At 29.7% G+C, this 25,533-nt stretch overlaps 2 protein-coding genes across 4 annotated transcripts; one reads left to right on the top strand and one right to left on the bottom strand.

Moving 5' to 3' along the window:
* The first annotated feature begins 1,367 nt into the window (after positions 1-1,367).
* On the top strand, positions 1,368-13,274 carry LOC107172985 (thrombospondin type-1 domain-containing protein 7A-like). Of its 3 annotated transcripts, none has more exons than XM_015523324.2 (22): positions 1,368-1,522; positions 1,800-1,982; positions 2,098-2,231; positions 2,686-2,883; positions 3,201-3,575; positions 3,641-3,765; positions 4,421-4,594; positions 4,719-4,825; positions 4,913-5,121; positions 5,192-5,565; positions 5,646-5,767; positions 6,014-6,211; positions 6,305-6,698; positions 6,786-6,924; positions 6,995-7,170; positions 7,384-7,528; positions 7,816-8,063; positions 8,367-8,488; positions 9,325-9,467; positions 9,855-10,248; positions 10,397-10,619; positions 10,758-13,274. In XM_015523324.2, exons 2-22 carry the CDS (start codon positions 1,868-1,870, stop codon positions 10,810-10,812), a joined length of 4,170 nt encoding a protein of 1,389 aa, XP_015378810.2. In that variant the 5' UTR covers positions 1,368-1,522; positions 1,800-1,867; the 3' UTR covers positions 10,813-13,274. The 3 variants fall into 3 exon arrangements, with proteins under 3 accessions (XP_015378810.2, XP_015378808.2, XP_015378809.2); XM_015523322.2 differs by having other exon boundaries at positions 4,898-5,121; XM_015523323.2 differs by having other exon boundaries at positions 1,411-1,624; positions 4,898-5,121.
* Positions 11,537-24,729, bottom strand: LOC107172964 (acetylcholine receptor subunit alpha-type acr-16-like). Its single transcript, XM_089225388.1, has 9 exons — positions 24,423-24,729; positions 19,524-19,672; positions 17,645-17,689; positions 16,626-16,735; positions 15,644-15,857; positions 14,960-15,140; positions 13,800-13,952; positions 13,295-13,461; positions 11,537-11,952 (listed from the first exon to the last, which is right to left on the bottom strand). Exons 1-9 carry the CDS (start codon positions 24,499-24,501, stop codon positions 11,791-11,793), a joined length of 1,260 nt encoding a protein of 419 aa, XP_089081514.1. The 5' UTR covers positions 24,502-24,729; the 3' UTR covers positions 11,537-11,790.
* Between the last annotated feature and the right edge of the window lie 804 nt (positions 24,730-25,533).

The raw sequence follows: 25,533 nt of genomic DNA, 5'->3' as shown, positions 1-25,533 counted from the left end.
TTTGCCGTGTGTTAATGTGAAATAAATGAAAAATGATCTTAAAATATTATTTATACTATTTAAATATTATCAATTCACTGTAGTGGACATGCATAGGTATGCGCTATGTACATCATGACGTAGTTTAACCATTCGGTAGATTAGAGGACGTTAAACTTAATTTTTAAAGTAAGCGTACATTTATTTTCTTAGCTGTTTTACTATTACACATATTATTTTGATTGGAATTTTGTTAACAATCGCAGAATAAATCAGTATCTGTGTTTAACATCTTCAGGTGATAGTTTCAAGTTACTAAATAAAACAATAATGGACATTATAGACACACATTTTTCTTTTGAAGTGGATGTATGAAAATATAGTTGGCGCCCTATAAATATGTTTTTCCCGCGCCCCATAAAGGTAGCCAGGACGGGCCTGTCCATTACAGTAACCCACTTGTAACCTACTGTACAACAAAGTGACATCCACTTACTTACCCACTTTTTTATACCTAAGGTTCTGTAATTTGTCTGTTTCATGTGTAAATGATGGGAAATATGTTATAATAATATTAAATAGTAGTTTTTCGCCTTTTTGAAAGTCTTTCTTGGGAACCAATTCGGATGTATGCTGCCTACCTAGAATGGCTAGAATATCGGTAACCAATTCGTGGATATCAATTTTCAGGTATACCAATTCGGATGCGCAGCCAAATATTTTATCCATCAGATATATTAAATATGATTCCCTACAACGGGCCTTACTGCAGTGTGGTTAAAACCGTTTATAATAATATATAATATATGTATAGAATAGCAAATTAAAAACCAAGGACAAATAGGTAATTTCACCCTCGTTCAACAAATGGTTAAACCTGGTGCACGTCACACACTTTGTCAGACATCAGTGTGAACAAGATCGTGTCATTCAAAAAAAATAAAAAATACAACATAATACTACCGTGTATTATTATGACGTTATGATGTATTATATGCGCAAGGCTTGTAATGGCTGGTATTATTGCGTTGTTTTAATTAGGTACCTGAGAACAAAAGCTCAAAACTGGAATGGCGTGCTGCATACGCAATGTATATAACTATACCTGCCTACTATACACATCATACCTCACCACCGGCAGAGGGGGGGGGGGAGTATGGAGGTATGTAGAGTGTCTGACATTCACTGCGAGGTCATGGAGCGGGTTTTAATGTGGGTCCAGAGGTGGAAGGAAGGTGTAGTGTTTGTGGGGGGGGGGAGAGGATCGCAGTCCAGAAGGAGTGCTATATTTGTGTTTATACCGTGTTACACGCAAGCACAAAGGAGCGAACGCAGTCGCAAAAGTCGACGCAAAAGCGTTTCCCCGGCAACGGAAATTGCTCGCTCTCCCCGTGAATCGATTTGTCCGCGGCCCGTTTTAGGTGTTTTTCAGACGTCTCTCCGTCGTCGTCGCCGTCGTCGCCGTTCCGTAAACTAACGGCACATAAAATAATAGCTGTTGACGTTTCCGACTGAAAAAAATGCCTTTCCGTCGGTCGAACAGGTACGTTTTTTATTTATGCCGTCGACGACTCGTGAACCCCTCAATTCGTACATCATAATATACGCAAAACCGTCGGAGACGAGATATCATAACAACGTCCGGGTGAGGGCGCGCGCGCGCCAGTTTATTGTAATAGCCTGTAGGGGTGTTGCGGCCCGGGATCCTGTGACCGACATGTTTTCCTGCGCGATAGCCCACTGCGTTTTCGCCGCCGTCGTTTGTCATGTGATTTGGCATTAAAAATATAACTGTGCTGTCCTTTTGGACTCGTTTTCAGATGAACGCATACACCGTCCTTTGAGCTCAACCACTGTCCGAGAAGCCAACGCCGTCCAAGATAGCACGATGTTTTTCCCAAGCACCGGATTGCTGATCACATTGATCTTGCAAATCGGTTTGTATCGATGCGGTCTGCCGCCACCATCGAACGAAATCACTCAAAACTTTCTGTGGAATACCGGTAAATATTGTACATTTGTCTAACCTATTCTGTATTTCTACTGTTTCTCCCCACGCACGCTACCCCGTCACAATTAGTATTCAATCACTTTGCCATGTATTGTAAAACCACACAGATGCGGTAGAGTGGAGAATCGGTGAATGGGAACCGTGCACTAGGTCTGAAGACACCGGGCTGAATGACAACCAGGGTATACGCCGCAGGAAGATCACGTGTGTCATGGTTATACACGACGGAATAAAACTCGAGGTAAATTATTATTATTTAAAACATAATAGATAGAAATAATGTTCAAACTGATTTTGTATTTTTCTACGTAGAAAATTATTTGTAATTAAAATATTTTTAACTGCGATTCACTTGAATGTATTACGATTAACTCGGAGCTTAAAAAAAAAGTGCAAATACGACGTCTCCTAATATTTAATAACATAAAACAGTTAAAATAATAATAATAGTCTTTTTTTACTATATTAATATTATATTTTATATGCTTTTTATAACATGAAAATAATATACATTAGGTATAAACCGTTCACGCCCAATAAACGAAAAACACAAAGTATGAGACGCGTGTGTTAATAAAATAATACCTAATTTACGGAGGGAAGGAACAATTTTACCTGGGCAAGAATGGTTTATTTACATAATTTTTATAATTATTTACATTTAAAGTGTTCAAACACGTTTTTATTATTAACAGGAACCAGTTAAGACTGATGACTCTAATTGCCAAAATCTTTCCCCTGGAACACCTCCCGTGGAAGTATGTTCACTTGAACAAAACCAAGACTGTGTAGTTACTGAGTACTCAAACTGGACAATTTGCTGTGGAGGAACACAGCGTAGGACTAGAAGTATAGTAATTGAGCAGAAAAACGATGGAGCTAAATGCCCACCGGTACAGTTCATTTTTAATTACCTATATTAGTAGAGAATATTGATTGAATCTTATCAAAACTAATAAAAAAATTTAAATTTACTGAATTCAAATAATTCTTTGTTTGTTTGGTAACGTTATACGTATATTATTAAAAAAATTTAATGAGAGACCAATTAAATATTAATTTAATAGTACTGATATAATAATTTTGTATAAAACTCTAAAATGGGTATAAAATTATTATATTTCATAATTTTGCGTTCTAAAATTACTACAAAATTATAATCACACTATTCAAGCATATTTTTAGCTTATTATTATTTTTTTTTATTTAGTTAACAGAATCGCGTGTCTGTTCACCGGACGAACAATCGTGTTCGAATTACTATCCAAATGGATTATACCAACTGAAAGTCAATCAATGGCAACAGTGTGTTCCGTTTTCCGAACATACAATGGGTGATAATGATGGCATACTAAATTCTGGCTCACATTCAGATACATTTTATAAACACTGGCCTCAAGTGGGCACACAAAAGAGATCAATGAGCTGTTTTGACGAGTCAGGCATACTTGTTTCTCTCAGCTTTTGCGAAGACAAACAGTTACCTACCAACACCAGGGCATGTATCATTGCTCAAGATTGCGTGGTAAGCGATTGGACCGATTGGGAGGTCACGCAAGGTGGATGCATTAGCGCAGGGGGAAAAGTATGTAAAAATAAATTTAAAATTTAATTTTATTATTGTAAGCTTATTAATTCGTTTTACTACAGATCCGAGCCGAAGAAGCAATTAGGAAGCGACAAATTCTTCGTTTACACGAAGGGCAAGGTTCACCATGTCCTCATCTCGTAGAAACAAGAACAACAAAAGAAAATTTACCACTGTGTGCTGACAAGTATGATTATACATAAACTTTACTAATCTTAAATGATTAATACGCATTTTATAATGTATAATATGGTACTTGTTATAATATAAATGCTTTGTTCATATTAAATCCAAGATAAAAATGTGTTGACATAGATATACAGAGAAAAAATTAGGGCAAGAGTAAAAGATACTTTTTTATGATTCAACCCAATCAACTTATTATATCGGAAAGTAATTATATTTCGAGGTAAAGGAAAAGACTTACCTAACCCGTTTCAAAATAACATTTTTATTCCATACCATAAATTTATACATGCCTATTACAAGTTGGATATACTTTTACATATTTTTTTAATTATAAGGTAAGTGTAGTGGTGTAAGTGGTTCAGCTCATCTTCTCAACCACCACCCTCAGATTAAATCCGATATACACCACTATATTATGTAACTAGTATTTTTGATTTTTTTGTTTAACTGTTACACATACCTACATTCAATTACAACAATTTAATACATCATACACTTATATCTGTGAAAAAAGTGAAATAAAAGATAAAAAAAATCTATAGTTGATTACTAATTATTTTAATAATAGATAATATAAATTATTAAGTTACCATTTTTTTTTTTTTTTTTTTTGATTAGTGGTTTAATGAATATTTAATTTTCATATATTTTAGATATAAATGGATAATATCAAGTTGGAGCAAATGTTCACAACCAATTTCTAATTCATCAGTTCAATGTGGTGGTGGACTTCAATATAGAAACATCACTTGTATTGAATTTATGACTGGTAAATTTATGGATCCATCAGTTTGTCGTATTCTAGATACACCACCAACAATCCAGAGGTTAATAATAAATACCTATATTATATACATATAAATAATTTCTTAGAACCATAATAAAACCACATACTTAATAAGAATCATACACAATTGAAAAATAAAAATAATAACATATTTGTATTTATAGATGCGAAATACCATGCCCAAGAGATTGTCAAGTTGGACCATGGAGTAAATGGGGGCCTTGTAAGCCATCAAAATGCCCCCCTGACCTTGAAAATGAATCACAAGAAGGTTAAACATATTTACTTTTTACGCTATTATCTTATTAATACAAAATATTTAATAATGAAAGAATTTTACTAGAATATGAAAATATAGGATTCAGAAAAAGAACCCGAATCGCAATTGTACCACCTAGTGAATATGGTGTACAATGTCCAAGTCTAAATGAAGTACAACCTTGTCAAAATCCACAATGTTACGTTTGGGATTACGATCAATGGGGAAGTTGCACACTTGATGAACCTACAGAAAAATGCGGTCCCGGGCAAAGAAATAGACAGGTGTATTGCACTACACATGAAAAGGTAAATATCTGAAAACATTGATTGTACTTTTTTTATGATTTCGCAATGTTCTAAATACCTATGTTTATAGGAAGTGGTACATAACTCATTGTGTTCTAAACTCAAACCGCCAGAATCCGAACCATGCTCTGTACCATGCCCAGAAGATTGTGTTGTATCTGGATGGTCAGACTGGAGTGAATGTTCCATGGGATGTTCCATCGAATCCGATATAGGCGTTAGATATAGAAACCGTACTGTAATTGGACCTCCAGGAAAAACTGGACATCCATGTCCGTCTAAAGATGATATGGTTCAGTTCGAAAATTGTAATACGCATGGATGCTATGGATTAAGCTGGTTAGTCTTACCATGGACAGACTGCAACGGAACATGTGGCCATGGAACACAGACAAGAGAAGTTTGGTGCATGAAAGGAAATGACAAAAAAGTGAAAGATGAAAAGTAAAAATATATACCTATTATACTTTTTTTTTACTGTTTGAAAACTGAAATAAAACTAACATTAATATTATAATTTATAGTTGCAAGGAATTACCGAAACCAATCACTTCAAGGGATTGTTCCAATGATTGTAAAAGTAAAATATGTGTTCTCTCGGACTGGAGTGATTGGTCAGAATGTCCTCAAGATACGTGCATAGATGGTAAGAATATACTGTATAGTGCTAATCAAAATAAATTAAATTAAATAGGTACGAAGGGGTAATCAAACCATTATACGTATTGACAATAAGATTAAATTATATGATATTGTGTATGTATTAATTTGTATAGTTGTGTAATAATAATGAAACATAAAATCAAATCAATTATTTTGTATACATATGATAGGTACGTAGGCAGGACATTTAAGACTCTATATAAAACAAAAATACTTAAATATTTTATAGAACAAACGGATTTAACCAAATTCAAACGGCAACGGAACCGAGTTATTCTTGGTGGTGAATCTTGTGGTCCAATATTTGAAGAGGAATCATGTCCAATTCCAAATAAAATATGCCCTAAATTTAATTTGGTTTTCGGCGCTTGGTCTCACTGTGAACTAGCAGAAGGTGTCACTTGCGGGCATGGTCTGAGAACAAGAGGTGCCTTTACACTACTTTTTCATTTTTTATACAGATAGCATAATATTTTAACTATTAATTTATTTTCAAACATATTTTTGTTTTTATATATAGATTTCCGGTGTAAAGATAACGATTCACTTGTTCATGTTGAACTGAAATACTGTCTACAAACATTAAACGTTACACCAAGTAGTGTCGAACGATGTCACGTCGATTGCCAAACACCGTGCCAGATGACCGAATGGTCCCATTGGTCATCGTGCCCTCAGCCATGTTCTGGTTTACGTACCAGAACCCGAGAGCTTATCGGAGATTCTATATCCCATCCGGCTTGTAAAGGAATACGTCTCGTTGAAACAACGAAATGCCCGTGCTCTGAATATTTCCCGCAGCCTACTTCCGATTGGTCGTTTTGCTTGACAAACGAAACCGACGGGTGTGGAGCTGGCACGCGATATAGGTCGTTGGGATGCTACAACGTGGATAATCATCTGGTTGATCCAGCGTAAGGGAGACAATTAGATTCTCGTATAGCCGTATATAAAATTATATAATATAATTATTAAATTACTTAAGATTTCATTCTGTATAGGTTGTGTGGTGGAAGTACAGGAATCGAAGAAGAACCATGTCTAGTACCATGTTCTATTGATTGTCAAATGTCTGATTGGAACGAATGGGGTGTGTGTAGTAAGTTGTGTGGACCAGGGATACATCACCGTTACAGAACCGTAAGTTATTTTAAAACAAACGGTATTTTAGTCTTTTCAAGTATATACAAATAATGTGTATTATTCAAAGATCGAACGAAACGCTGCAAATGGCGGAAGACCATGTGGTGAAACGGTACAAACAAAAGTCTGTAACACACCATGTAACAGTTTCCAATGGACTACCGAACCATGGAGTCAGTGTAAATTACCAGATAAAGATAAACAGAAAGGCTGTGGTGAAGGAGAAATGTTTAGATCAGTGCGGTAAATAAATAATGGATTTAAAATATCATAACATTTTTATTTAAGATAAAATAATATTCGATGTGTATTTTTTATAATTATATAGTTTAATAACTTACCTACTTATCTAATTTTAATTTTAATTTAAAAATCTGACATGATGTGATTAAAGTTTAATTTATAATATTATTAATCATTTAACAAATGTTTCATTTTATTTAACTATTTTAACAGATGTATTCACATAAATACTGGAATAGAGTTATCAGAAGAATATTGTGATTGGACCACACGACCAGATGGAGTAAATTTGTGTACAATCGCGTGCCCTGGAGATTGTGTGTTAAGTAGCTGGTCAGATTGGTCACTTTGCCCAAAAGTAAATAATGTATTTGAACTATCTATTTATTATTGAATACTAATATTGTCATTAAAAGTTCAATCAAAGTTTATTATAAGCGATATTAAGAAAATATAATATGTTGTCATACTTAAACATTATTTATTCATCTATGTTTTCAAAAATTGAAAATAATAAAAACTCATATTTTAACTAACGATTAATAGCGATTAAAAAAATATTGTATATTGACTTTAAATATGACACAAGCTCATTTATTAATAGGTATACGTATCTGATGGTGATAAAAATAATTATTTTTTAAGGATTGCCTACCGTCACAAGAACAACAACGTACCCGGTTATTGCTCAGAAGCCAGAGCCCTACTGGAGCAAATTGTCCAATAGCCATACAAACACAACCGTGTCATTTGAACTTCACATGCTTTAAATACTCGTGGAAAACAATAACAAATGTATCATGTCTACCTTTGGGCGGCAGTCCTTGTGGTGAAGGCATGACCGTCGGAGCGGTGTATTGCGAGAGGAGCGATGGTAGAACTGTTTCAGACCGGTAATGCGCTCGCTTTATATTAATCGAAGCGATGCTCGGAAGTTCTAAAAAAAGTAATTTTTATTTCAAGCACGATGCAAATCTTTTTAATGCATACTTTCACATAAATATTTAAATATATAATATATTTTCAAAGTTTAACTCTAATTTTTGCACTTTTGTGTGCTCATTAAAGTACAAAAAAGTAAAAATGTTCAGTGTTATATAGCTTACAACTTCCGAGCCCATATTTTCTATATTATACACATATATTAATATATTACCATCTACTTATCAATATTACGCTTATTCGTGCCCTAATAGGTTTTGTGCCGATCAGCCAAGACCAAATCCGTTAGACAAATGGTGCTATATCGATTGTCCAGTCGATTGCGTTCTTGAAGGCTGGTCACCGTGGAATTCGACTTGCTCTTGCAACGACACAGGTGATTGTTATAGTGATAAATATTTTATATCTATTAACCTTTAGTAACGCGTATAGGGTGTAGCGTCAAACCACCTAGTTGCGCGCACAATGGTCTAAACATTTTTCTGTTCAAACGAAAATTAGTATTTATGAACTAAATCTCATTAATTAGGTAGGTACCAAGTGTTATAGGTAGTTATTATAACAAAAACTAAGTATATTTATTGATATTTATTTTAAAATAATTTTTTACTCTGTTGAATAATATTGATTATTTATTAATCATTACAAATTATTTACTTTTAGGTTTCTATAAACATGAATTTACAAAACACCTTATATTCCCGCTGTGACCGTTCGCCTATTAGTTGCCAGTACTTAATTACGCGTGATTTTTGTGTTAAGATCTCATAACCATGGTTCTATTGAAAATAAAATTAATACCAGCCATTATTAAGAATATCAAAATACAAATATTTAGTAATATAGCTTCATAGTAGTCAATATAAAAAAAAAAATGTTTACCAAATAATAATTTTTAAATATTGTGCATAGAACTATATTATAGTTTATTGCGTACACTCGTAGTGTGAACTTTTATAGCTTGTTTAATATTCGTATTTTAAAAAGTAAAAAAACAATGAAAACGGTGTTTTGACATTTTTGTGGTTGAAATATTATAAGTAATGACTAGTTACTAACAAGATACCTATATAAGATGCACAAAATAACTTACGGCATATTACAATAAGCTTGGGGTAAATAATCATCCCACGCGCGCCCCTCAAAGTTAATCGAAATAACTCCAAACGAACTGCGCTCTTTAATAATCATTGTGATTCGTCGGTTTTAAAGGAGTGTCGCGCAGAGCTTATACGGCTATGAACCCGAGTGCAACGGGCAGACAATGCCCCATGACCGTCGAACAATGGAAACCTTGTCCAGCCGTACCGTGTTATAATTGGTCACTTGGCCCGTGGTCAGCATGTCAACTACATGTACGTATTTTAAAATATAGTCAAATTGTATATTATGCTGAAATTGAAATACTTAATATCCCGCGAAAGTTGTTTTAAGCAATGAGCTTATGATCCCCTAAAATAAACAATAATTATATATTTATATTTACGATTTTATAAACGATAAACATTGTTCGGTAAAATGTATTTTAATATGTTTTACTTGATATCATCAAAATATTGCAAAACAATTTTACAGCCCATCTCCCTCATCCCAGAAGATGTTAGCAAATATCCGATTATTCCAGCCATGTAATATTATATATAAGTAATATCATCGCCTCGTCGTAGTAGTTTGCCGAATACACACAATCGTGTTTGGTGTAATATTATTCGATGGATAATAATTAGTTTCGCGATATACAGGGAGCCGCTTGTGGACATGGTGTGACCACCAGGAACGTGACGTGCGTGAGGACCAATGACGGAGAAACGGTCGAGTCTACTTTCTGCGGCTCTTTGGGGCAGCAAAAACCGTTGTCCTGGCAGAACTGTTACGTGTCCTGTGGTCCTGGCTGTACTTTGTCCGAATGGAGCCAGTGGTCGCACTGTCACGGAGATTGCGAGAAGGAGACTATTGGCTACGAGACGAGATCCCGAACTGTAATTTCACAATCGCCGGCTGGCACCACCGCTTGTACCGATCCTTTGTGGGAGACCCGTGATTGCCGCATACCACCTTGCATGACCTACGATTGGGCATTGACCCCAAACGCCGACGTCATATGCCGCAGATCCGACGGACTCGTGGTTTTGGAATGTGAGTAATACCTAAATACTGCAGAAATTGTTTTCAACATGTAGCTAATTGTTGAGATTGTCACGTACACATTGATCAATTAATCTGATCACCAACGATTCTAAGTAGTATACATCGACGGGTTGACCTGACTTATTAAACATTTCAGCTTCTTGCAACCAATCGGAAAAACCAAAATCAATGTGCAGTACTTTGCAAGGCAGTTATATATGCACCAAGGACATCTGTATGCCAGACGACAAACTGCAATGCGACCAGATGACCACATGGGAACAACTTAAACACGACCCACGCGTCGTCGAATACATATTTTGCTTTGGATTTGTTGTAAAGATGGTTATCATAATCGGTGTAATCCTCTATTTCTTGCGGTTCGTACAAATATTTTACTTATTTGCTTTTACAGCCTAAATGATATTGTTTGCCAAACAATTATTTTTTGTCGCTTCAATTAATTTTAGTTGATTAGTCCATATATAATAACAACGTTCTCTTTATTATTATTTTAGTCGTTCGAAGAAACAAAACGAGTGCAAATACCACAAACAACCGGATTTAGCATAAAAACTTTAAGCAACATTGCAAAACCGAACATATTTACATATATACTATAATATAATATAACATTTTTCAAATTATAAAATTTACTTATAACTAAGATATCCCCCATCATTAGTTAGGTATCGTATATCATCTAAAACTAACATAATTTAATGATCGAATGATAATAAATAATTATTTACTATACTTTAGAAATTATGGGTCAGTGAACTTTGTTTTTTTTTTTTTTATTATTATAATTTTTTTTTTTTACTTTAGAATATTAATCGTATGTATTACACGTATTAAATATTATGAGAAACTTGAATGTTTTGTAGTTTCTTAGAATTGTTTTTTTGAAAATGCAAATCAAATTTACTTACCTTATCTTAACTTATATATATATATAAATTATTATAATATATACTTACTATGGTTATAAAAACTTGTTCAACTGTTTATTTTAATTCTTGTTCATGTTTTTGAATTTTTGTTTTTGTTATATGTTATGTTAGCATGTATTACATTTTTTTTTTTATCATAATACGTTGAAAAATAAGAGATCTAAATTCAAGACATATATGCATTGTATTAAATATTTATTTGTATACAAGTTCATCAAAAAAACATCCTTTAATGAATATTGTTAATTAAATACATTTTTTTTTGTAGATAATATTTTTTTTTATTATTATAAGACTTATATAAAATTATAGATGTTAATCATATAGATACTCATAGACATAAATATAAAATTAAAGTACCTATATTTAATATTCAAAGCAAAAAATATTCATTATAATCAACAAATAAGTAACTATAATTTTTTAATAATAGGATTAAATATAAATATAATTAAAAATACCTTTGTTTATAATTTATAAAAATATAAGAGTTATAAATCGATACGAATAATATATAAAAAAAAGTTGTTCCTCAATAGAAACTAGTAGATAGATACACAAATAATTGATCTATGGTGAAATGTTGACAGCATATTAATCACATCAGAAAATAAATTACCATAACGATAAACAAAAATAAGTAAATAATAAACATCGTTCTATCTAATATCAGAGCCAGATAATACCATTGACTTTCTTTCAGTTGGTGTTGTGATTTATTTTCATTTGATTCGTCTAAAATCTTGTCATCTTCATCATTCTATAATCAAATGTAAATCATTTAGAATTAATTTCAAAATATTGTCAAATTTCAATTATTAATCATAATTAAATATGAATTGTATAATATTATGTTATAAAATTTGAATTCTTTTTTTTATGTTTATGTTAGTCGAACCCCAACAAGACAAAACTAAAAATAAATTGAGGCATCCGTCTCACCTTCATCCATCTCTAGTAGAGTATTACGATATTGAGTTTGAAAGTAATGCAAAGTATAATATGATATTACGTTCACAATACGATTTGGAGCGGATTGAAGCACTAATGCTGATAATTTATCAAACATTTTCAACAGTTTTTTGTATTTTTTTTTTCCATCCATATAAAGAAACTATTTCCGATAAATCGATAAATATCCTCTTAAATTAATGAATTCGGATCTTTAGAACCCTAACGAAAGTCAGTTGAAATTTTTCAAGTCAGAAGTACCAAATTCGTTCCATGGTTGTTATCTGTAGAACACACTGACACTTATTCATACCTATACCTATAGGATCAGTATTACACAATTTTCTTGTCATGGCAATTATAATTATATCTTTTAAGACAAACCCCTGCCAAAAATCAATAATCAAATCAAATATTCCACAATATTCTAGTGCTATACTTAATTAATAATCTGTTTGTAATAAGCAATTCGCACGTTTAGTCCTAATCACATAATTAAAACTTAACTCTGTCAAACATAAAGATTATTTTTAAATATTACAAAGTCATAAAATAATACAGTGTCAAAAATATTTTGTAATCCATAGATTTGCCTATACCACTATACTATTGAGAATTGACTACCCGGGAACCGATCCAGGAAACCAACTCGTAAACGTCATTTTAATCTTTCTTCAAAAAAATGTTCACAAACACTTACATTAAAAAAAAAATTAATTAATCCAATATGTTTAATAATATCCAATTATACATTTCTCTCGGATTGGTTGGTTTTGTATAAAGCCATAAACACAACTTACTTGAGATTATTGAACAAACGTAAATGCCACTTGTACAATATGGATGTTATTATCGTTTAAGTGAAAATCACTATCTTAAGTTCAAGTACAATTTAATACCACTTATCATATAGTATAAATATAGGTACTTTGTAATGGTAAATTACCGACTTCAGCGTTTGCGATAAATGATGAATAACAACGCAAAACGTATAATATTATGATAAAGTTAAAAAAAATTAAGAACTATAATCTCGTCTTAGTTGTACAATAATAATATGTATTGTATACTCACAATGTACCTATATTTTATATTTATATACATCAATTATATTCACAATGCCTACCACTATTACGAATAATTATATTTACCTTCAGTGATGTAAACCTCATGACGGTTCCGAATTTCGTGTTCAGCAGCTGAGTGATGTACTTGGGTACTTTGTGGTCGGGTTGTTTGGACTTGGCCAGATTGTGTAACATCACCGAGAACACCATCGATAGGGTGACCATTCCCAGTGAGTTTGAATAGAACATTACTGAAAAGCAAACGGTTAATGAACAATTATATAGACAATGTACAGTAAACGTCTGTAATACTTTGTACAATACAATACAATAATATATATACAGCAAAACTCCCATGTAACAAACTTAAATCATTTAACAACATTTTATGTTCAACGAAACATGTTTGAGAAATAATGAAATAATAATATATTAAATATTTTTTAAATTAATTAATTCAATTATATTTAACGAATTTGTCTACTAGGTAGGTAAAACAAATTTTCGTTGTTGCCCGTGGGCCTTCGTTATATGTATGGTTCAATGTATAATATGATATATTCGACGAGATCGGAAACACACAACTCACCGATTAACGGAATACGATCGCACATGATGGGCACATTGCTGGAAATCATCATCAGCAGTATGCACACTATGACCAGCGTGACGCCGCTCAACATGAATTTCTCTGTCGACTCCGGAGGCAGCCAAAAAACGGATAGTGTCAGGAGCACGACGACTAAAGAACGAAAACACATACATAATTGTACACATTAATATAATGAATAATGACTATCGTCGATCATATCTGATTGTAATTAATCAATGATATACAACGACGATAGGTGTATCATATTTTGAAACGAACAGTAGTTTAGTGCGCATAGGCGAAACTTACGGGTTGGCCCGGCATGCGATGCCAGAAATGAGAAATATTGTCATAGCAAAAAATTGTCCAAAATAAATTTAAAAAAAATAAGAACTTAACATTTCTGGGTAGGTACAGTTTCCCATATATACTGCAACGTGTTACAGAAAGACTTGATAAATGAAAATAACTTTTGTTATATCGAGGGCTCGGGACTTATAGCACTTATAAGCACTCAAAAGCAAAAATATTTATTTAAAAAAAAAAACTGAAAATTCCAACGAAAATATTAATCAAAATTAAAATAAATCTTTATCTTTATGTTATAAAATAAATTAAACTTCACTTTCGAGACTTTAAGGATCTTATAGATTTTCTGAACAATAAAATGTTAACGGTATTTACAAATAGTTGAAAAAAATTATAAAAACGTATAAATACTGGTCAAACAAGCAAAAATAATCTGAAAAACTGGAAATAAGAATTTTTTTGAAAAAAAGCACTTTCAAATTTCATAATTGAACGTGTTATAACATGACATACACTTCCATAGCACTATGCTACATTTTAAGTAAATCCATTAAAATAAGCAAATGCTTCAAGTCTCAAGCCCTGGTTATATCATATTTTTTTTATTATTATTAATTAACTTGTTTTATACCAAAAACAGTGCCCGAACGCCTCTGGATAATACATCTTTACTGAGTAATGTGTACACCTTCAATGTCAATTGCCACAATGCGGACTGATCAGGGATAGAGAGTTATAAGGAATTTATTTTTTTTTTTTGAGGGGGGAGGAGCACGTAAATATTTTGTTTAATTCTGGTGTAATTTCGTATATGCTAGACAATTGTATTTCCTAGTTTAATTATGTACCTAAAGCTGGTATGACGACTATGCTGTGGTACGCTGGTATTTTCCTCTTCACTGTGATGCTGTAGTGTATGTCCTCGTATATGTCGTTGGAATTGCAAGAGTAGCTCTCGACCCTTCGTCTTTGCGTCACCTTTGTGATATCCCATTTACAACCTTCTTCCAAGTTTATCATGTCGGCAGTCTAAAAATAGGAGAACCGCGTGAATCATCGTAACCATCATCGTATCTTTATCGTATTTAGATAAATTGCAAAATTGGTATCTATCTAACTGCCATTTAAGATATAAACTATTAACAGCCATCTAGATACGTTTTTCACGACTATTTCAATTATTTAACATTTATTAGTAAAATAATAATTATTAGTAATTCACTAATATATTATATTAGTATTGATATTTCTCGTGTGCATCAGGAAAACTATAAATTATTAAGAAATCATTATTTTTTTTTTAATAACATGATGTAATAAAAACATATAGGTATCTCATGTCTATGTAACATTTTTTTTTTTCATTATCTGTTTGCCTTTACATGGATAAATTTTGTGTTCAGATATATTATCTTTATCTTTTCGAAAAAAAAAAACTATCTGAACACAACACTGTTTATGAGATAACGTCAACGTTAAAATAAATAAAATATTATTCCGAAAAAAAAAATGAATGTAAAATAATATCGTACTTTTATTTTCTGATTGATTTGCATGCTAACGGAATTGCCATCGTAAGTCCATGAGCCGAGTCTCAACGAACAGGTGTGCTCTCCGAACGGCCAATTGGTCAAGTCTACGTCGCAAAAAACTCGGAACTTGGCTGGTGGTATCCAATGGACCATGCCATCCGAACGGACAACGCAGTTAATCTTCCCATAAGTCTCGTCCTGATGTCCGTCAGCACTGCAAAACAGAAATCAAATCAATATTGTCGATACATTCGATTTAGATTTAACATTTATCGATAAGATCGTCAATATAAAAGGCTGAAATATTACAGTGTAAGCGAAATTCGATTATTGCTAAACTGAAAAATCTTGCTTGTTATTGAGCATATTTTGTTTGTTTAACCTAACCCATTTGGCCAATTATGTGTTCAACTCTACATTTATATGTTCTCCAGGAACATTTTTCTGATTACGTGAATGATCGATTAAATTAAGAAAAATAAGAACTTTACTGACTATATCTATAATATTATTAGACGTAACATAAGTAGTAAGTGTGTGTATGTATGCTATGTATAAAACTAAAGTGTTTAATTTTAATGCAAAATATATCCTATAATAATTATTAAAATGTTTGAATAACTCTGTTTTGCAAATACATAACTTTCTTCGAACTGACCAAACACTTGAGTAACTATTAAAAAACTTAAAGAATACTTTTTACATTTTTATAAGAATACATAATTCTGAGAGAGTTGTTTTTTTGATAGTATATAAACCCAGTAACTGATATCTACTTAAGCATAGTTTATAATAATATTATGTTCTTTAATATTTAAAATAGTGGTACCAACGTCGAAAAAAACGAATTTGGTAGCCGGAAATCGTTTTACAACATTAAGTATATCATCGTGAGACACTAACCACGAAAACATAAGTCAAAAACCAATCTTTATGCGTTTTTTATCCAGTTTTGCAATATTTGACTAAAGGCGATTCCTACCTGTTGTAGGCCACAATATCGGGCATCCATATTTCATCATAAGCCATGTTTACAACTTTTGTGCCTCCATAATCTGATACATTCCATAGAAGTTTTTCATCTTGCCAAGTCTACGAAAGTAGGAGTACGAAAGCATCATTTTAACAATAGTTTACCAGTAAAAATGGCGAGCTTTAAGGACCATTTTGGTCGAATTTTTTAATACGTTTTTATCTCCGAGTAAACCCAAAAACATTTAATTAAGAAATACCCGTGAGATTAAAAATAAAAAACTTTCTAAGTCCATCTGTATTAGTATATTGTAATATTAAGATCGATTGTCGACCCATCATAGACATTAAACAATTGTTTCTTGAGTATTTAGACACAATATAATTCGATAGTTACACTGCAAAAGGTGCTAAGCGAAATTGTTCGATAAGTTTTTGGTAGAATCAAAAAACCTTTTCTTATTATTTAATTTTTTTTATATAAGCAATAACTTTTTTTCTTTTTTTTCGTCTATTTGAACATATTTTACATAGCTTTGTATTTCCGATTATAATTTCATGGTTTTGAAAATTTAAATACATATATTTAATAGTTTGGGAGCTTTTACCCAATTTTTTTTATGTTATTTATTAACGAACTTATCTTGGTATCTATTTTGGTATAATTATTATTATTTATGACCTATATTATAATATAATACTTTATAACCATAAGAATAAATTATAAAGAAATATTTTCTTGAAAAAATAATATAAATATAAATTTTTATGAATAACGTTTGTTCCCTATACATTTCCTATAATATCGTTCCTTTTTTGAGAAGTCAAAAAATAAATGTTTCAATAACAATAACACAAATTTAAAATTCGTTTTTTTTAGATAATGGTCACAGATTTTTTGCGCATACGCATTGGAAACTCATAATTTTCTCCATCCAATAATATGATAAACCATGTTACTCGGAATCTATGAGTCGATTAGACCATTTTGTCGTGTAACCATCGATGATAAGAATATTGTATACTTACCATCGATACCCAGGCGTTGATGGTCATGATTGAACTTTGGAAGTCCTGCAAACATATACGTTTTACAAATAATTGTAATAATATATAATTATATTTATTGACTTCAAGCAGATGGAAAACATAATGATAGTTATTTCTTAAATTTATGTTATCAAGGGCGTTTTCCACAAGAGTTTACTAATTCAAAATTTGCTGAATAATTCATATAATTCAACGTTACATTATTATACCATTAAACATCGGCGTTGCTATTTTTAACTAGGTATACAGAGGAAGCAAGATTTATACACATATTTTATATATGATTTTCATTCGACGAAAATTCGAGATAACCCTCTTTGTTTTTGCTACTTGTACCATAATATTTTTTTTCACTATTTCACCGTTATTAACATACATTACATCTACAGAAATTAACCATTCATATTATTAGTTTCTCTAACATGCGGAGAGAGGATTTAAAATGAATTTAATACATTTATTCATCTATTTATAAGAGGATAATGTGTTTCACTGTATAAGTCTGTGTGAGATTTCATGAGTTCAAAAAATATGTACTATTAAATATGTAATTTCATTATATTATATCTTGAAGTTACAAGGGAAGTATGTAAAAAATTACCTAAGAAACTTAAAGAACTAACTGCTATGTGTCGTTTTAATAATAACCAATTATGTGCATGGGTAGAAAAGTGTTGAGTGTGTATATTATGTATTGGCCAATAATATAGTGTGTTAAGCGAGGGTATAATATTTATATATATATATTATATAATATACAGGGTGTCCCGTGAGGATTTACCCATTGCAATATCTCCCGAAATAATGGTGATATCGAAATTCTGGTTTTTTAATAAGACTCACAGTGATAAGAACTACAATTATTTCATATTTTAATTCAATTTAATATTTTGTTAAAAAAGTTGAAAAATGAATTTTTTTATTTAATTATTTCCAAAAAAAAAAAATAAAAATTTTGTATAGTTTATTTTTCTGAAAATATTGACGTTTGGAAATTTTATTTTCATTAATTTCCCGATTTTTAAGATTTTTTTTAGTTTCGAGAAAAATTGCGAATTATTTAACACCGTAATGTTATCCTTATCAAACATGTGACCCACCGCGCCGCGCACATTCCCATACGGTCGGCTGAATACTTTCCGTGTTCCTAATAGTTAAAAATTTATAATCATATTTTATTTCTTCAAAACTAGAAAAAATATTAAAAAACAGGAAATTAATGAAAATAAAATTTTGAAATGTCAATATTTTTAGAAAAATAAACTCAACAAAATTATTTTTTTTGGAAATAATTAAATAAAAAAATATATTTCTTAAATTGTTTACAAAAATATTAAGATAAATTAAAAAATGATATAATTGTAGTTCATATTTCTGTGAGCCTTATAACAAAACCAGAATTTTGATATCTCCACTATTTCGTGAGATATCGCAGTGCGTAAATCCTAGCGTGACACTGAATACATATTATATTATACATATAAGGTGTAACACTGTAACGAATGTTACATTAGGTATTTAAATTGAAATTTTGTCTTTAAAAACCATAAGAGAATTAAAATTTTTAACGTCTGGATTTGTTTTTTGTTTATTTGGCTATGCATAAGTAAGCGATTTGTGTTAGTTTTATATGCACAAAAGATAAATTGATATCTGATGACTGCGTTGTATTACCTACATTCATGTTTTATTGTTTTATATTTGAAATTTATTATTTTTGACAGTATAAAGTATAGCAAATAAATATTATTATTTTTACTTTTAAAACATTTTGGACTAACATTGTTAGTAACATAGATAAATGCTCGTAAGTACGGAAATCCGTTAGGTACGTAATATTGATATTATGGGTACTCACCAGATCGACATATTTTAAAACGGTATTGACCGTGACATTAGTCAAATGGTCACTGATAACCGGTCTCGAGTGTCTATCGTAGAACCTCAATAAATCTCTTCTCAGCTTATCCGTCCACGTGTCGTTTGAATTTTGTTTTCCATTAATACCTTGAAAAAAAACGCCAATTAATTTAACGTGCCTATTTCATTATTCAATATAATGCGCGCATTACGTGTTATTGGATAACAATATAAATAATATTATATTGTAATTCACACATAATTGTATCGATGAAAGATACGTGTAAGACTGAGTAGTAATTTGATGTCAATATGTAACGCTTTCCGAAGTCAATAGCTCTCAAAACCTAACACAAGTTCGATCAGGTACCACTGGTACCATACCAGTGAAACACAGCTCCGTTTACGATTAAATGATAATTTTACACTGAGTTCGTATTGTTTATGTAATAAGCTAAAAATATATATTCATTTTACACGATCGAATAAAAACTGTCGATAGTTAATAATTTCCTTTAGAAAATATTGATTATTTATTTATTTTAACATACAGAGACCATTTATAGTGGAACGAATATTTTTAATTATTCGATCATAGATCGCATATGTTATCAGTATTAGTGATAATATACCTACCAAAAATTCACAATATTTACATGCTAGTATGCTACTTATATAATATTATTACCTATGATATATTCAGACATATAATGAATACTTTTAAAAAGTATTTATGAATTTATGATACTACTCAAATACTTAAATTGCATATTATTTCAAATACTTTTGGTTCTTAAAGTAGGTTTCTAATTAACGAAAGTATTACAGACAAATAGTTGGTTTATAATCAATTTTATTTTATGAATAAATGTTTATTACATTTTAGAAACATAATGTTTTCAAAATTCAGTATTATACTATATGGCTAGAATTACTCTTATTAAAATTCATAGTAGACAATTAATTTTTATTTATGTAATTAATTCACTGTAAAACTTAAAAATCACACTTTCAACAGACAGACACATTATTCACATTTACAAACTCCTCAAATACCAACTATACATTATACAACTCATTAAATTAATTATCTTAATTAAACGTTGCAAGCTAGCAGCTATATAATGGAATAATCCATATTTTTCTCGTAATCCATCATAACCGTTAAAGACAGGCATTGTATCTGATAATATCACAGATCAACAGTTACCAATCTAATAATACAAAAAGAAATATTGTCATTGAATATCTAGGTATTTTTAGAAATCTTTGGGGTTCGATTAACACAGAAATACAGAATAATAAATAAAACTATTATTCAATCATTGTAGTTGGCATTTGACAATAATATTTTTTCAACAAAATATTTCGAATAAAATAAATTAATCGAAAAATAAACCAAAGTATTCAATACAAATAAGTATTTAAAATACCATTCAAAATACATTATGCTGAAAGTATTTAAAAAGTTATTCAATACTTAAAAAAGCATTTGAATACTTTAACTCAAATACTTTACAGGACTGGATGTATTGATAAATATAATATTCAAAGATATAATGTATTAATGAAATTCATATGACAAGATAATAGTACTGTATTATATCATTAAATCATTAATTATTTATCTTATGAATGTTAATACGCTGATCAGGGAAGTAATGAATCTATAAAGTTATAATATTATAGCCTTATTAAGTGCCCTTTAATATTCAATTCGTATTAATATAATACCATTAAAGTATCATCTTAGATTGTGAATTCCTATTTATTTTTTTTAAATTTTCTTTTCATACATTCAGTTAGCATTATCAAGAAAAACTTCAGGAACAAACTTCAATTATTTTTATTTTATTTTTTTAATAGCATTTTATTTTAAATCTAGCTCAACAAATACAATAAACTTCAATTATATATTACGATATAAACTATAAGATAAATAACACATTCAAGGAAAATGAATTATGCACTTAACGCGTATCAATATTTAAATTAATCATATTATGCTAAATAGATACTTAGTTAAATACATTATAACATAATATGTTTAAAATATTAAAAATAAATTGCTTGATTAGGAATTTAATATATGCCTATATAAAATATATGTACAACATATGTCTTTAAATAGTCATTTCTTCCAATATTGATTTAGTAAGTAATACAAGTTATTATAGTCATTAGTTAAAAGATTTTTGTTTTTAAGATTATAGATTTTAGTGCACTTGATTTTCAAAATATTTAATAAATTAAATGGTACCTACTCGAACCTGTATCTATAATAATAACTTTGTTCCGTACTATGTAATCACTTTATCAGAAACAAACATAAAATTAAAACTCAATTATGAAATTAAACCTCTCATTCAACATTTAGGTGTAAAATGGAAACTAAATTATGACTGTTTAGATATTAAAATTGTTTTGTTTATTCTCAATTGTGTGTAAAACAAGCATTAGATTAGGTATATAAAAGATTTGTTTAGCATTTTCCTAGTTAAAAAAAAAAAATAGATTGTATTTAGACCATCAAATCAAGACAAATGTTCAATGTATTGTATATTGATTAATAACAAAACCCTATTTAACCCTTACGTTATGCTTGAAGCGAGGTAAAGATTTATTTATAATAATAAATTGTAATAATGCAAAATGGGTAAAAAATATGAATAGTTCAACATTTATATTAATTTCAATGGAAGCTTTTATTGACTCTTGCTTAATTTGTTACGTTAAAATAAATGTATTGGTCTTTCAAATTAAGCCGTACCTACTCATGTATTTAATAGAAGTGTTTTTGTCATCGTCATGTGTACCTGCATCAATAATTTACTTTTATAATTTAAAAATAATACCTAACCTAACTATTGTACCGTTTATAAAAATAATAATATAATTCATATACGGCAAAAAATCGATAAAGAGATGTTTGAATAGTTAATTTTTTTTTTGTATTGATCAAATAAAACCCGGCAGCTACATGGCCATTAGTTACAATAAATAGTTATGGTAGGTTTACAAGATTTAAGATTTTAACAGTTTGAATAATTGTATATACATTAATATGTTAATCTACCTCAAAATAAGAATTTTACATGATAAATGATTATTATATTTTAATCAGTAAACATTATGGTGTTTCTTAACCGATTAAAAAATCATTATTTTAAATAAAGTTTAAGTTTCATTGTTTATGGTTGCTATACTTTTCTCTGTTTCACTTATTGATACAAATTCAGAATCATGACTTATATCATCATTGTATGGTACAATAATAAAAACTAATTTCTAATAAATAACAAGCGTGAAATATGCTATTAATAATTGTCGTTATTACTACCATTAATAGATTTAAAATGTTTTAATGACATATCAATTATGATTGTATTATTGTTTTTTAATATTATTTTTTCTAGTAGTTACAAATATAAATGTATCGCATACAATATTTCATAAACAACCTTAGTAGTTACCGCAACCGTTTACCATCGAATACATTTATATCACACTATTACCGATTATCATTATTTAATTCTAAATAAGACTTTTAGATTCTGAGCGGAGCGATGAATGTATTGATTTTACCATGATGTGGGTTATTATTTATTTTTTGTGTCTGTCATCACGTTTTGGGACAGTAAAAGTGCTTCGATTTTTGACTTCAGTACCTCGTTCGATCAGAAAGTGAATCTAGTTCGTACTTTGGGGGGTCAAAAGTAAAAAAATTCTTAATACTTTTCTAAATAATCGAGAAAAACAAACTAAAAATTAAGGGAAAAACGGGAAGCGACATCCACGACTTACCCGCCTTTTTCATTATGAGTATACAATATTTCTTAAAGAACAGTCGGTTATAATGTGCATTCGCCATAAAAACAATTGCTTTAATTCGAGATTGTCATTCATTACAGAGGGAATCTATATAAAAACATTATAAATATAAAAGATTTACCTAACTATTAATTGTTGCTTAAGATTCACCATAGTACTACACCAAAATCATATTTTATTAGCTACTAAAATATTATTACACATAATAAAAATGAATGATACCTACTTTTAAAGTTTAAATATATTTTAAATGTATATGAAAAATATATACATTACTGGCACTGCACGGGAACATTTCACTGAATTTAACATAATATAAACGTAATAATTACTCAAGTTTTAATTGTGCGTTCTGCATTTGTCTAAATATTCTGATATTAAATAATATAATTTAGTAATCCCAAAACTATAACATTCAGTTTAGAAGTCAGTATTTTTTTAGGGTTCGCGAATATTCGTATAGGTTTCACCAAAATAGTTTTCTATCTATTTCTGAAGAATGTAATGTTTATTTCAATGTTTGATTTACCTTCTACACTCGAAAGACGATCGAGTTAGAGCATTTGAAGAAAAAAATGTTTATATAAATTCCAAAATATAAAATTAATGTTTTGTTGAAAATATGAACATAATTTATTACAATTGAAATTTTAAAAATCACTTTTAATTCTAATAAAAAAAACTCAAACTCAGTACATTTAATCAAATAGTATTTCGATAAAAATAAATGACAAACACACATACACAATTGAATATATATATATATATATATATAATACTTCCGGTTTAATAATCATTTTATTTTATTTTTACAATATGTGGTCATTTGACAAGATGTACAATTGTAATATAATAATCAAACATTGTTTATTTTTTTTTTTTTTTACTTCCTTTTTATTATCAAATAAATATCACTTGAGCTTACTTTGAAATTATGTTTTATTAATAAATAGCTACGTTAATAATATATTTATTTTAATAATTTCAATAAAACGTATAAACTCTAAATGAAAACTAATTTTAATACAAATATGAATACCTTTGTTTTTTTTTTTCAAAAACATACCTGATATTGCAGCGTCTATATTCACAAATTTGATGACGATAATAAAACACAAAAGTTTTTTCAAAAAACAGTTTAACATAATTATTATTTTAAGAAATTTTGAATACAGGTATAGAGACGTAAATCAAAAAATATAAATATTAGATGGCGTATATCCAGATCTATGTCTGTTTTATATTGTCAATTATTTAAAAAGAAGATAAAATAATTATTATACAATTATACATAGGTAATCACATAAGTAAACATAGTTGTTAATCCTCCGAGTGCAATCAGAATACTATGTGTTGTTTATAAAACGGTTTTGACACAACTGAGTGCTGATAATTTTTTATTTTTATTTTAATAGTTGTGAGATTAAGCGAACTCATGATAAGATGGTATTTTGTTTAAAATAAATCTTTTTTCCCCCTCAACAGATAACAGCTACTATAACGATTAGTTATTGGAATAATAATTAAATATTTAAAATCAATGTGGTGGTCAAAACGGCTAAAAAAAGAAAATAATAATAATAATAATAATAATAAAATCTTTTTCCATACATACCTATCATTTTAAACCTAAACCGGCTAAACCTTGTGTATATAAATGATAGATTAATCAATAAACATTAACGTATTATGTTTAATCTTCGTATAGTTGACCTAACGTATAATAATACTCGTGATGGTTGTTTTAATTTAAAACTAGATTGTCAATAATTTGTACCAATAAATAAGTTAAATAAGTTACATTGAAAACAAAATACATCTATATATAATAGTTATAATATAACTAAAAATTCGATTTAAAAATTGCATATTATGAGTACCTATATTATCAGGTAACCACTGCACGTGACCTATACGCCCTCTGATTAGTTTAATTGCATAAAAATAACGTTTACCGTTAGTTGGGTGGTTGTTTCAGAAAACCACCGTTTTAAGATTTAAATTTACAGACATGCAACGGCCATTTATATATTTTTTACAATAAACTCATGAGTTTTACAATTAATTCGTTTTTTTATTAAAATTATAATATACACCCAACTGTTGAGTTCAATAGGTTTAAACAAAAAAATACATTTATAATGATTACGCACCAATATATTACAAAATTACATATC

Source organism: Diuraphis noxia, unplaced genomic scaffold (genome assembly GCF_037042655.1).
Source record: "Diuraphis noxia isolate RWA-SAM2 unplaced genomic scaffold, SU_Dnox_SAM2 contig0004, whole genome shotgun sequence".
In the NCBI taxonomy this organism is placed as follows: Eukaryota; Metazoa; Arthropoda; class Insecta; order Hemiptera; family Aphididae; genus Diuraphis; species Diuraphis noxia.
This window is presented reverse-complemented; position numbering and strand designations above follow the sequence as displayed.

Coding starts and splice junctions, on each gene's coding strand:
- LOC107172985 (XM_015523322.2), top strand. CDS start 1,868: ATGTTTTTCCCAAGCACCGGATTGCTGATCACATTGATCTTGCAAATC. Junction 2,232..2,685: donor ACGACGGAATAAAACTCGAG/GTAAATTATTAT, acceptor TATTATTAACAG/GAACCAGTTAAGACTGATGA. Junction 10,620..10,757: donor GTAATCCTCTATTTCTTGCG/GTTCGTACAAAT, acceptor TTATTATTTTAG/TCGTTCGAAGAAACAAAACG.
- LOC107172964 (XM_089225388.1), bottom strand. CDS start 24,501: ATGTTAAACTGTTTTTTGAAAAAACTTTTGTGTTTTATTATCGTCATC. Junction 19,673..24,422: donor TATAGACGCTGCAATATCAG/GTATGTTTTTGA, acceptor TTTTTTTTCAAG/GTATTAATGGAAAACAAAAT. Junction 11,953..13,294: donor TGAGGTTTACATCACTGAAG/GTAAATATAATT, acceptor ATTTGATTATAG/AATGATGAAGATGACAAGAT.